This window comes from Panulirus ornatus, chromosome 63, assembly GCF_036320965.1.
Source record: "Panulirus ornatus isolate Po-2019 chromosome 63, ASM3632096v1, whole genome shotgun sequence".
In the NCBI taxonomy this organism is placed as follows: domain Eukaryota; kingdom Metazoa; phylum Arthropoda; class Malacostraca; order Decapoda; family Palinuridae; genus Panulirus; species Panulirus ornatus.
The window spans coordinates 29,105,958-29,120,671 of record NC_092286.1 but is presented as its reverse complement, the minus strand read 5'-3'; the positions used below and the strand labels follow the sequence as shown (position 1 = coordinate 29,120,671).

The 14,714-nt window shown below is 39.6% G+C and overlaps 1 protein-coding gene across 7 annotated transcripts in view; it reads right to left on the bottom strand.

Moving 5' to 3' along the window:
* LOC139745975 (enhancer of mRNA-decapping protein 4-like) overlaps positions 1 to 14,714 on the bottom strand; it is a 188,591-nt gene that overhangs the window by 106,648 nt on the left and 67,229 nt on the right. For all 7 annotated transcript variants that reach the window (XR_011712036.1, XM_071656723.1, XM_071656721.1 and 4 more), the window contains 3 exons: positions 9,303 to 9,418; positions 7,607 to 7,805; positions 2,066 to 2,324 (listed from right to left, as the gene is read on the bottom strand). Coding sequence is in view for 6 of the 7 variants with exons in the window: in XM_071656723.1 (XP_071512824.1) it covers positions 2,066 to 2,324; positions 7,607 to 7,805; positions 9,303 to 9,418 (574 nt within the window). In the remaining variant the exon portion in view is untranslated. The remainder of the gene's footprint in view (positions 1 to 2,065; positions 2,325 to 7,606; positions 7,806 to 9,302; positions 9,419 to 14,714) is intronic.

Sequence of the window (14,714 nt, the reverse complement as noted above, 5' to 3'; positions counted from 1 at the left end):
AACTAAGAGTCAAAGACAGTATAATTAAAAAATTGATAATTTCAAGTGCTAGGTAGATTTTTTGTGCCACATGAGAAAACAAAGGAATTCCAAGTACAAAATTGGTTTATTATATAAAAGAATAAATTATTACATACTGCTTTGAAAAATAACCACTCTGATTTGATGTTTTGTTTAAAAATAATCGATCTTAAGAAATCAGTTAACAAACCTTTCAAATTATGAGATGTACGTAACAAACAAAAAAACCTATGATGCTTCATTATGTTCTTATGATGGGCATAAAAAACATTATCTTCAGATTTACTCAAGCAAGCCAACTTATGTCATTTACCATGCCATAGTGGGAACATGGAGCAAATGTTCACTATACCTGATGTTGTAGATAAGCCTTCACATTTCAATCATTATCAAATTTACTCTAACTGATCCACACAACAGACTTCATACCCGACAACACAACAAGATAATGGAAACCCCATCTCTTCCCAATGTTTGGGTCACTGAACTCAATCCTCCACATTTCTTGAGCTTAATCAATACCCAACGTTGTTTCTGTATAATCAGCCTCGTGAAACCAGCTTGGTTCTCTGATGGCCAAAGCCATCTATGTAGAAAATACCACTTTACATTTCCATCTGGCAGCGGATGGAACCATGGAAGCGGAAGTGAATCATAGGGTGGGGGAGGGGGCGAAAATCCTGGGAGCCTTGAAGAATGTGTGGAAGTCGAGAACATTATCTCGGAAAGCAAAAATGGGTATGTTTGAAGGAATAGTGGTTCCAACAATGTTGTATGGTTGCGAGGCGTGGGCTATGGATAGAGTTGTGCGCAGGAGGGTGGATGTGCTGGAAATGAGATATTTGAGGACAATGTGTGGTGTGAGGTGGTTTAATCGAGTAAGTAATGTAAGGGGAAGAGAGATGTGTGGAAATAAAAAGAGCGTGGTTGAGAGAGCAGAAGAGGGTGTTTTGAAATGGTTTGGGCACGGAGAGAATGAGTGAGGAAAGACTGACCAAGAGGATATATGTGTCAGAGATGGAGGGAAGGAGGAGAAGTGGGAGACCAAATTGGAGGTGGAAAGATGGAGTGAAAAAGATTTTGAGTGATCAGGGCCTGAACATGCAGGAGGGTGAAAGGCGGGTAAGGAATAGAGTGAATTGGATCGATGTGGCATACTGGGGTTGACGTGCTGTCAGTGGATTGAATCAGAGCATGTGAAGCGTCTGGGGTAAACCATGGAAAGCTGTGTGGGGCCTGGATGTGGAAAGGGAGCTGTGGTTTCGGGCATTATTGCATGACAGCTAGAGACTGAGTGTGAACGAATGAGGCCTTTGTTGTCTTTTCCTAGCGCAATCCCACACACATGAGGGGGAGGGGGATGGTATTCCATGTGTGGTGAGGTGGCGATGGGAATGAATAAAGGCAGACAGTGTGAATTGTGTGCATGGGTATATATGTATGTGTCTGTGTGTGTATATATATATATGTTTGTACATTGAGATGTATAGGTATGTATATTTGCGTGTGTGGACGTGTGTGTATATACATGTGTATGGGGGTGGGATGGGCCATTTCTTGCGTCTGTTTCCTTGCAATACCTCGCAAACACGGGAGACAGCGACAAAGCAAAATAATAAATAATAAAAAATATTTCTAACACCAAAATGAAATATAAATACAACTTCCACCTTTTAACACAAATGTCCACAAACTTCAAAGAATGGCATCAGTACATTTAACTGGAGAATAATAAACTAGATAACACATGCAAGATATTGAATTCAATAGCACCATTCTCTTTAAGCTGAGTATAATCTACAGTGGTTTGTAACATAGCATTTGTTGTTTAGTTTATAAGAGCCCTCAACATCACCTCAAAATCAGCACGTAGGTTTTGATAATGCTTACTTTGCACTGCTACGAAATAATGTTTTCCTTTTTTTCTACAGGTTAACTCATTCCTCAGAATTAGGGGTTAACATAAGCTGATACATTCAATAATCCAAATTCCTTAAAATCAGGATTCAACATAAGCTGACACATTCAATATTCCAAGACTAACCATGAGCATTCTGGGAGTGATCATGAGCATGATCGTGCTTCCATCGTTTATACGGCTTCCATCCAGCATCTGTTATAGACAAGGACAGAGCTGGGTACTGGACAGGCAACTCAGACACAGACACAAGACGAGCAATACCACTTCCCTCACTACCGTTCTTGATAACATAGCTTCCTCCAGAACCAGTGGATCCACTACTTCCCCCTCCACTTCCACTAGTGCTGTTACTGTCTTGGTAAACCACTATTACATACATCACCTGAAACAAAGACATGTGACAATCTAACATCCATGAGAAACACAATTTTGTTCAATAAATCAATGTATATCTGCTAATCAAGGGAATCAAATTTCTTAATCAAAAGAGAATTATCAATAGTCATCCACTTCTCAAAGAACGATACTTTTCATCTAAATAAACAATAAATCAAGTAAGAAAATACACTTGTACCAAGCCAAGCACTCAAAATATGAGGCACTGGAATGGTTGTGTAGCTTGCATTTCCTATAATAAAAAAATATAAGTAAGCAATGCTTTTCTACATATACTGGGAGCATTCAAAGTTACTTTTTCAACAGATCAAACCTCTGCAGTCTGATACCACAAAACAAATTTTACGATACTATATAATGTGACATCCACACTGGTGAAAAACTGTATCTACATCATGTATGATACTGGGGTGATGTACAATTTTATACCCAAGAAGGATAGCAACAGCACAGAACAAGAATATTACTTAAAAAGAAGAAGCAAAGGGCTTAGATAATGAAAAAACAGAATGAATGTAACAGCAATACTTACAAAAAGTTTAGAGCATAATAATGTATAGCACCACCAGAAGTATTAACCTTGTAACATCCACACATCTTTTTCTCTCCCTTTCCTAAACATTTACTGTTTTCTTACCACTAATGTTGTATTTTTCACACACACAAAATAAGGAGGGGCTTCTTCTTCACTGCTGTCAGAGATATAAGACAATGTTGTCTTCATTAATGTCTTCCTAAACATATTTTTCTATCTTACATTAACAATTACTATTATCAATGAAGTGACTCATTTTGTTTTAACAAAAAAATTCTGTATACACATTATAGGTAATGTTATACTGTCATCTCCCGCATTAGTGAGGTAGCGCAAGGAAACCGACAAGGAATGGCCCAACCCACCCACATACACATTTATGGATAGAGTTGTGCGGAGGAGGGTGGCTGTGCTGGAAATGAGATGCTTGAGGACAATATGTGGTGTGAGGTGGTTTGATCGAGTAAGTAATAATAGGGTAATAGAGATGTGTGGTAAAAAAAAGAGTGTGGTTGAGAAAGCAGAAGGGAGTGTTTTGAAATGGTTTGGTCACATGGAGAGAATGAGTGAGGAAAGATTGACCAAGAGGATATATATGTCAGAGGTGGAGGGAACGTGGAGAAGTGGGAGACCAAATTGGAGGTGGAAAGATGGTGTGAAAAAGATTTTGAGTGATCGGGGCCTGAACATGCAGGAGGGTGAAAGGCATGCAAGGAATAGAGTGAATTGGAACAATGTGGTATACCGGGGTCAATGTGCTGTCAGTTGATTGAACCAGGGCATGTGAAGCGTCTGGGGTAAACATTGGAAAGTTCTGTGGGGCCTGGATGTGGAAAGAAAGCTGTGGTTTCGGTGCATTATTATATGACAGCTAGCGACTGAGTGTGAATGAATGTGGCCTTTGTTGTCTTTTCCTAGTGCTACATCGCGCACATGAGGGGGGAGGGGGTCGTTATTTCAAGTGTGGCGGGGTGACGATGAAAATGAATAAAGGCAGACAGTATGAATTATGTACATGTGTATATATGTATATGTCTGTGTGTGTGTGTGTGTGTGTGTATATATATATATATATATATATATATATATATATATATATATATATATATATATATATATATATATTATCCCTGGGGATAGGGGACAAAGAATACTTCCCACGTATTCCCTGCGTTTCGTAAAAGGCGACTAAAAGGGGAGGGAGCGGGGGGCTGGAAATCCTCCCCTCTCGGTTTTTTTTTTTAATTTTCCAAAAGAAGGAACAGAGAATTGGGCCAGGTGAGGGTATTCCCTCAAAGGCCCAGTCCTCTGTTCTTAACGCTACCTCACTAATGCGGGAAATGGTGAACAGTTTGAAAGAAAGATATATATATATATATATATACGTTGAGATGTATAGGTATGTATATTTGCGTGTGTGGACGTGTATGTATATACATGTGTATGTAGGTGGGTTGGGCCATTCTTTCGTCTGTTTCCTTGCGCTACCTCGCTAATGCGGGAGACAGCGACAAAGCAAAGTAAATAAATAAATCATTTTTCTTTTCATATTTGATCACAGCTTTCCCACATTAGCGAGGTAGTACCAGGAACAGACAAAAAATAGCCACATTCACTCACATGCATTCTCTAGCAGTCATGTGTAATGCACTGAAACCAAAGCTCTCTATCCCTAATCAGGCCCCATACCCTTTCCATGGTTTACCCACGCCACTTCATATGCCCATGTTCAGTCCACTGACAGCACATCAACCCCTGTTTACCACATCATTCAACTTCACCCTATCCCATGCACATCTTTCATCTTCCTGCATGTTCAAGCCCTCTGCACTCAAAATCTTTTGCAAGCATTACTTCCACCTACAATTTGGTCTCTTTGTTCCATGCACTTCTGCCACATATGTCGTCTTTGTTAACCTTTCCTCGCTAATTCTTTCCAAATGTCCAAACCACTTCAGCACATCCTTTTCAGCTCTCTCAACAGGTAACATATATATATATATATATATTTTTTTTTTTTTTTTTTTTTTTTCCCCAAAAGAGGGAACAGAGAAGGGGCCCAGGTGAGGATATTCCCTCAATGGCCCAGTCCTCTGTTCTCAACGCTACCTCACTAATGCGGGAAATGGCGAATAGTATGAAAGAAAAGAAAAGAAAATATATATATATATATATATATATATATATATATATATATATATATATATATATATATATATATATATATATATATATATATCCCTGGGGATAGGGGAGAAAGAATACTTCCCACGTATTCCCTGCGTGTCGTAGAAGGCGACTAAAAGGGAAGGGAGCGGGTGGCTGGAAATCCTCCCCTCTCGTTTTTCTTCTTTTTTTTTTTTCCCAAAAGAAGGAAGAGAGAAGGGGGTCAGGTGAGGATATTCCCTCAAAGGCCCAGTCCTCTGTTCTTAACGCTACCTCGCTATCGCGGGAAATGGCGAATAGTATGAAAAAAAAAAAAAAATATATATATATATATATATATATATATATATATATATATATATATATATATATATATTTTTTTTTCCCGCTGTCTCCCGCGTTTGCAAGGTAGCACAAGGAAACAGATGAAAGAAATGGCCCAACCCACCCCCATATACATACACGTCCACACACGCAAATATACATACCTACACAGCTTTCCATGGTTTACACCAGACGCTTCACAGGCCCTGATTCAATCCACTGACAGCATGTCAACCCCGGTATACCACATCGATCCAATTCACTCTATTCCTTGCCCTCCTTTCACCCTCCTGCATGTCCAGGCCCCGATCACACAAAATCTTTTTCACTCCATCTTTCCACCTCCAATTTGGTCTCCCACTTCTCCTCGTTCCCTCCACCTCCGACACATATATCCTCTTGGTCAATCTTTCCTCACTCATTCTCTCCATGTGACCAAACCATTTCAAAACACCCTCTTCTGCTCTCTCAACCACGCTCTTTTTATTTCCACACATCTCTCTTACCCTTACGTTACTTACTCGATCAAACCACCTAACACCACACATTGTCCTCAAACATCTCATTTCCAGCACATCCACCCTCCTACGCACAACTCTATCCATAGCCCACGCCTCGCAACCATACAACATTGTTGGAACCACTATTCCTTCAAACATACCCATTTTTGCTTTCCGAGATAATGTTCTCGACTTCCACACATTTTTAAAGGCTCCCAGGATTTTCGCCCCCTCCCCCACCCTATGATCCACTTCCGCTTCCATGGTTCCATCCGCTGCCAGATCCACTCCCAGATATCTAAAACAATTTACTTCCTCCAGTTTTTCTCCATTCAAACTTACCTCCCAATTTACTTGACCCTCAACCCTACTGTACCTAATAACCTTGCTCTTATTCACATTTACTCTTAACTTTCTTCTTTCACACACTTTACCAAACTCAGTCACCAGCTTCTGCAGTTTCTCACATGAATCAGCCACCAGCGCTGTATCATCAGCGAACAACAACTGACTCACTTCCCAAGCTCTCTCATCCACAACAGACTTCATACTTGCCCCTCTTTCCAAAACTCTTGCATTCACCTCCCTAACAACCCCATCCATAAACAAATTAAACAACCATGGAGACATCACACACCCCTGCCGCAAACCTACATTCACTGAGAACCAATCACTTTCCTCTCTTCCTACACGTACACATGCCTTACATCCTCGATAAAAACTTTTCACTGCTTCTAACAACTTTCCTCCCACACCATATATTCTTAATACCTTCCACAGAGCATCTCTATCAACTCTATCATATGTATACATATATGTATACATTATTTTTTTCCTGTACCTGATCAACATTTACTGCATTAGCAAGTAATGACAAGATAAGACAAAGAAAGGCCTCAACTGCTCACATCCATTTTCTAGCTGTCATGTATAATGCACCGAAACCAAAGCTTCCTATCCACAACCAGGCTCCACAGGTCTTTCAATGGTTTACACCTGATGTTTCATAAGCCCTAGTTCAGTCCACTAACAGTATACACACCATATTTTCACAATTCACTCTATCCAGCGCATACCTTTCACCCTCCTGCATGTTCAGGCCCCAAGCATTCAAAATCTTTTCCAATTTACAATTTGGTCTTTCCATTCTCCTTGTTCCCTCTAATTTTGACAAATACATCCTCTTTGTCAACCTTTCCTCACTAATTCTCTCCATATGTCCACACCATTTCTGTACAACCTCTTCTGCTTTCTCAACACACTCTCTGTATTACCAAGCCTCTCTTATACACTTTCTTTACTTACTCAATCGAATCACATCCACGTCCTCTGCACAGCCCATGCATCACACCCATACAATACTGTTGGGAGTTCACTAGTTATGGAGATTCCATTTCCATGGCCATCCCCTTGAGATAGTTCCAGACTACTATACTTTCAAACACACCTAGTTTTGCCCTTCCAGGCAACAATCTCTCTCTTTTCACACCTTCTTCTGAGCTCCTAGAACATTTCCACCCTCACACACCCTATGACTTACTTCCACCTCCATTCACTGCCTCTACCTTAAACGATAGAGGCAACAATAAACAAAAAAAATATATTTTGTTCAATACGAAGTGAATTGCATATAAAAGCCACTACCTGACATGATTACATAGCCTACAAAAGAAAAATTATTGAATATCTTATGTAACTATATAATTATAATCAACACCAAGAACAGAAAAAGATAACACATACCCGTCTGTGTATATCCGAGAGCAAGAGGAAATTTGCTGTGGGGTCCATAGCAGCCTTAAAGGTAAGTGGGCTCTGTGGAGGGTCTTGCTGGTCAGGTACAAAGCGAAGAGTCTGATGACACTGCCATGATTCACATGACCACACACGCAGTTCTGAATTGTTGCATGCACCTGTTACTGCATACTTCCAAAACTGCACACTGATGATTTAAAAAACATTGTAGTTAAGTTAAATGGAGGAGAAACTTCTTCATAACATGAAAGTGCTCTCATACTTCCAAAACTGCACACTGATGATTTAAAAAACATTGTAGTTAAGTTAAACGGAGGAGAAACTTCTTCATAACATGAAAGTGCTCTTTTCAAAGACAACAAAACATACTGAAAAGGATTCACTAAATCTACCTTTTAAGATTATCAAGCCTATATCTGGGTAAGCCATTTGTTGTGGTGTCTGAAAAAAATATCATTTAAAACAAGGCTTTCATGTGTCAGGTTTTATGCAGAACAAAGCCAATTACTCACTTATGGGGGGGGTTACCATATGTCTGGCATGGTGGTACAGTCTTATCAGACAACTCAACTTAATTTGCCACCTCAATTACCCATGCTACAGAGTGAAGGGATGCAACTTTAGCTTGCTGTCATTGTGCTAAGGAATCTTTTCACTATTTCTGGTCTAGGTGATATTTTTACTCAACCAATAACTGACCATGGGTCCTAAAAATTTGACCCAGGAAAAAGAGACCTAAATTCTTACTTGGAAGAGAACACGTCTACAAGCAACACTTCAAGGTATGGCCGAGTCCATTGTAAGGACACTTATTTGGATTACCTTCAAATAATCACTCCATCCTTTTCTTAATCTCCCCTTCCCTCTTCCTCCCTCCACCTCAGACATAAAGATCCTCTTAGTCTTTGCCTATCCAGCTCAATAAAATTACACTTTCTACTACACCTCTCTTTTACAATGGTATTCCTTACACCATTATTCTGCATCACATCACATAACATCTTCGAGCATTTCTTTTCAAACAGATCCACTCTCTCCCTTCCCTAGCATTCAAGGCCCGAGTTACATCCACACAACACTGTCTGGATTACAGCTGCTTCAACCATATCCTTCACTGCCCTGACTCATGACACACTGAACTCTCTTTTCACATACTCCTTAATACACAATAAAGAAAGCCAAGAGTAAGGTGGACAAAAAGTATCGAAGTATATGGGTGAGAGGGACATTTCAATGAAGGAATATGTAATGCATATGAGAATGTGGTGAACACTGCATAAGACAGCTTGTTACATAATTTGAGAAGGTACTTTACTATCATTTTCACATAACCCATGGAAGCCTTTTCAAGAAATCCAGGGGCTCCTGCAGCTCCAGGGATGTGCTACACTCATTATCAGGGATATGATGGACTCTTTTGAAGTGAAAAGTTCTCTGATGAGACTGTATTCTAACAACAATACAGCCTCTTCACTTGTAGCATAACCTCGAGCAAGCAGGACCCAATAACACCAGAGAAAGTACATAGTATGTTAACCAAAGGCTAAAGGACACATAATTAAAATTTTAGTGAACTGGAATCAAGGATAGTGCCAATGAGGTATCAATAATCCATATTAAGAACTTGAAAAGTAAACTAGAATCTAAACACTTAAATATCATAAGAGAATATTGGTTATCTTACTCTGGGCTATGATGTTTGTGGTTATCAAGAAAGAAAAGTGCAGAGAGAGGCTTTCCATCATGTGGGTTCCACTGGTGTAAACAGCGAGGAGACTTCTCATCATCTGCCATGTATACCTGAAAAAATCAAAGTGACACATTTGATCTATTGCTGACAAAATAATCATTTATTTTTCTGAGAACATAAATAACTATTTCTAGGATGAGTTCTTTCAATCTGTTTGTAAGTCCAAGTGTAAAGTAAGTCTACAGCAAACAGATTCAACTGTGCCTGTAAAACACTTACAACTAATGGTACAAATAACTGAATCACACTTGTTCAAGATTTGCTTCATCAGACTTGAAACTATGAACAATTAAAATCTTTAAACCACTTGATGATCTACTTAAAACCCTGATCATCTAACCAGGAATTACTGGACTCCAACTGCTTGTGGTTACGTTGCAAGTGAAAAGACACCTTAAGCGACGTTGTATCATCTGAGTACAATCCCATCAAAGAACTTCCCACTCCACAAGATACCATCCTTGACCTGTTACAATTTGTAGTGTACACTTGAAGTTGCAGGATCCCCTGGAGAGGGGGCCCAGGGATTATATAATAATAAATTTAACAATGCAAGAAACAGTAATTAAGTACATTCTTTTTATACTTGTTTGACATTTCCCTCATTCGTGAGGTAGCACCAGAAACAGACAAAGAAAAGGCCTCATTTACTCATGTCCATTCTCTACCTAAGTAAAGCATCTAATCCACAGCCCCCTATCCACAACAAGGCCCTGCAGACCTTTTCATGTTTTTCACTGGCTGCTTTGTATGCCATGGTATAGTACATTGATAGCATGTCTATCTATGCAGCTATATCTATGACGTCTGTTCCCTATCGGAACTCCCTCAAGGAGGTGACCATGGCAACAGAGTCTCCATAGCTAGTAAACTCCAGTGTCTCACCCTTAAAAGGCCAATGGCGTATGACAACTCTTAAGAGCGCAGTGTTTGCAAAGGCTCCTTCCTTATGTTCCTACTGACTATTTCTACCTACTGCTCCTGCCTAAAATTCCTACCTACTACTTCAACCTGTTCCAACCTAATACTCAAGCCTAAATGTTCTTTCTTACTACTACTATTTATTGCTCCGACCATACTACCAAAAGGCAGGGATAGCGCACAGTGCTCTGCAGGAAAATCTAGTGATGATGAGTGAGTTGTGTGAGTTAAGTGTTGTCATATCATGTATGACAAGGAGAGATTGTATGCTTCTAGACAGAATGCCAGCAGTCCAAGTGTGGGTAAGGCAGAAAGAAAAGACAGCTGCCTGGGTCAGGGGAGTGCAGCTTGACAACCACTGAAGTGCTAGCTCACTGCATAGCCATCGTTAACCCTTCCAATACCCGGGTGGTTAGTACAGGCTGCCTATAAACAACTACCTGTATTACCCCACTGCTCTAATTCACTCAACACCATGCATGCCTTTCACCCTCTTGCGTGTTCTGACCCCAAGCACTCAACATTTTATTACCTTGGTCCTTTCATCTCCAATTCAAGTCTATCCCTTCTCCTTATCCCCTTCACTTTTGACAAACATCCTCTTCGTCAACCTCCCCTCGCTCACTTTCTCCATATGTCCACACCATAAGTTTATGGTTTAAAGATGCTTTTCAAGATGCTCACCTTAGGACAGACAAGATTTCAACCAGAATGTTATCCACCTAAAGATATCTACAGGCAAATTTTTACAATGTAAAATTGAACTATCTACAAGAAGTAACTCTCTGCAGATCTAAATAAATATGACTGTATCAACTTTAAAAGTAAAGTAGATCATTTGCACAATGTATGGTCATTTCACATTCTGCACTCCGAAAGGCAGACTTAAAGTGTCAGCTCCTGCTCACAACTGGTCTAGCATCACAACCTCCTTAACTCAATTTTTATGTGACCAAGCAAGTGTCTTACTTTTTTTTACATACCGTATGTATATATACTCAAATTTGGAAGTAAATGTGCTGAGAGGGGCAGCTGGTTGAGTTCATTTCACACCTGTCATTCATATCCCCACTTACTTTCACACATGCACTGCCATCATTATAAAACATCTTAACATCAAAATTTATTCATAGATGGCACACAGATACGACTTCTCAAAGTGATGTTTTATTCACAACCATAAGCCTATCCAAAAACCTTAAATACTGCATACACTTTTATTTTTTCTGGACCTCTTCCCTTTATCTTTCTAAGTACAAAAATATCATCTACTCCATCTCTTCCTTTCCAAAACCCACTTGTTCTTTATTAATAAGTACCTTAAAAAATCCATTTAATACACCCATCCACTATCCATACCATACAACTTACCAACAATGCAAAGGAAATCTTTTCCTCAATAATTCATGCATTCACTTCCACTCCCCTTTCCTTCATACAAGGCAACAATTACTATCACTTCCATGCCTGCAAATATACTTTCCACTCCACTCCACAAGTTCATCTCATTTCTTTCTCCACTCAATCTACAATCCTTCCATAATCTAAGGGCTTTTTTGCTCTTTTACAGCCTCTTTTCTAAAGTCTTCCTCTGCAAAATGCCTCCCCCAACTTCCCTCTCTCTCATCATAGGTACTCATAGACAGGTACTCTCTCTCTACTCATATTGTCTTATCCAAGCAAGGCATGTGGTGAGTGCTTCGTGCTAGCCCGGCCAATTTTGGCCAAATCTTGTCATAGGTAATCGTAGGTATGCTCACAACAGACAGGCCTGTTTATCATCATCTCTAGTCAGTTCTTTAAATACTCTCTCTAGCTTTTACTAACTTCATCTGCTGTTACTGGCAATCTCCCATATTTCCCTAATATGTTTTCACTCCTTACCTCTTCAAATTTTGTTCATCTCTTCCCAGAAAAACTTGTTACTCTCTTTCTAAGTCTGTTTATCTTTTCTTCCAAGGTTGTTCCACCATATTCTGTCAGTTGGGTTTTAACACTCATAAACTGGAGGCTCATTGTGAAGTCCAACATACAGGTAGAAATAAGAGGTACACCTCTTCACTGTAAAGATTACCTTAATGGAAAGGGCAAAAGTTAGAGTAACATTCTTGAAAAAAGCTGGAGTTATATGTGGCAGGCCATGGGGCTTGGTTTTCACTCCACTGGTATTTTTGGTATATGTAAATGACCTGTCAAAAGGATATGATTCTTACCTATTCAAGATAAGAATACTAATGACTGCCTTGGATTATTAGGAGACCAGAAAACTCCAAAAGTTGGGTTGATAAAAGGCTGGCCAAATCTAATCTGAGAATATGCAAACTAATAAAGATGGGGAAACAAAAAAAAGTCTCAAATAAACTAGATAGATGAGGTATGAGAAGGGTGATATCCTGTCAAAGAACTGAACGATGGGACATGAAGCAGTCAAGATATGAGTGGGCTGAGCACTGTGATTGAATGGTAGACTCTGGTTTCAGCACATAATAAATGAACTGGTCCAGGAGTGGATATACATGAAAAGAAAGCAAAGGTTCGTTTGTTCAGAACACCATCACGATTAGGCTCAGGAGGCAATAAGACATCACAAAAATAATCTGTGGTGCCATGCTTATCCCAAAAAGCATCACTTTGAATTGTAAAATTTCCTTACCTCTTTCAAAAGCCAAGGCTTTCCCTATCCCAGGATGAATCTGCATATGTTAGTAAGCTATTCTCTCTTCCTCTAAGATTTCATTTTTTTCCAATCTGTGGTTCAACTATGCCTATTCTGAGGCTATTTCAGGCAAGGGACCCTCCTTCCTCCAACTGCCAATGAGCATTCATCTCCACCTGAAATCACTGCAAGTATGTTGTCTGTGAGGCAAAGCATTCTTTATTCATAGGAAGTGCACCAATCTCTCCTCTTCATCCAATGACTGGTATATATGGTCTTTGGCTAAAGGCATCACACAATTTCAATCACCCAATCACCTTTCCTTCACTTTTTCCATTCTACCTGTACAATAAGAGGTCTATCCCACTGACGAACTCTTTTGGGTTTTCATTTCTCTTCAAACTCTACTTTGCATGATTTTATCATTCTCTCAACCCATGATGCTCCTCTTACTAATCCTATGCCTCTTCCTGTAATCTTTTCATTGTCTAAAAAAACATTTTCTGAAAGCAAGGCCAGATGGTAGCCATCCCTGTGTGATGAGAAAGTGGGCTTCCAAACTTGCAAATGCACTTGAGCATCTGTTCCACTTGTTTAAAAACCAAATTTTTCTCTTTCACGATAAATGCACTGGTACATGTCATCCCAAAGAAGGGGGAATGTTCAAACCTCTAAAACTGTTGTCCTGTTGCTGACTTCAATGATTTCCACAGTCTTAACATCTCTCCTGAACTCCCGTATCCTCAAGCATCTTGAATCTCACAGCCTTCTCACAGATCATAAGTAAGGCTTGCACAAGGAGAGATCCACTAACAAAACTATATCCTCCCTTCCTTGCATCTGGCCATCCTCTCTGAAAGATTTTGAAGAATCCAATGAAGGAGACTTGGATCTATCAAATGCTTTTGCTATATCATGGCATCAAGGTCTCACCTCTAAGCCCTCCTCTTCTGGTTTTTCCCCCTCTCTGTTTCCTCATGTCTACCTTCCTCTCTGGTTGATCTATTTTCGTAGTTGTCAATGAATCAACATTTACTCTTTTCTCTAACAATGGCAGTGTCTCTCAAGATTCAGTTTTGTCCAATAAATTCTTCCTCCTTTTCATTAATAATTTCCTTCCCTAAACAGATAACCAAACATGTTCACATGCTAACAACTCAATACAAATCGTTTAGCAAAAGACTGCATCTCATAATGATCAAATATAACCATGAAAGAGTACAACAAATCTACAGCCCTTAGTCCCTGGTATCATTGGGCACGAAGAATCTCCAGGTTTCCACCTGACCCTACAGCCAATGAGAGGGAGGGCTCATATAACAGGAGTACCAGCCCTTCCCACGACCTTTTCTTCTCTGACAGATCTTTCCCTTTTTCTCTTCACTATATCAACATTCGTGGTCTGTATTTTAACATCTCTTCTGTTAAACACTATCTGTCTAGTAACTCTCCTGTTGAACACCATCTGTCTAATAACTCTCTGAATATATTACTCCTCTCCAAGTCCCAGTTGTCTAATGATGTACTCACTAGCCCCTTTTCATTTATTTATTTTATTTTGCTCTGTCGCTGTCTCCCGCGTCAGCGAGGTAGCGCAAGGAAACAGACGAAAGAATGGCCCAACCCACCCACATACACAAGTATATACATACACGTCCACACACACAAATATACATACCTACACATCTCAATATATATATATATATATATATATATATATATATTTTTTTTTTTTTTATATACTTTGTCGCTGTCTCCCGCGTTTGTGA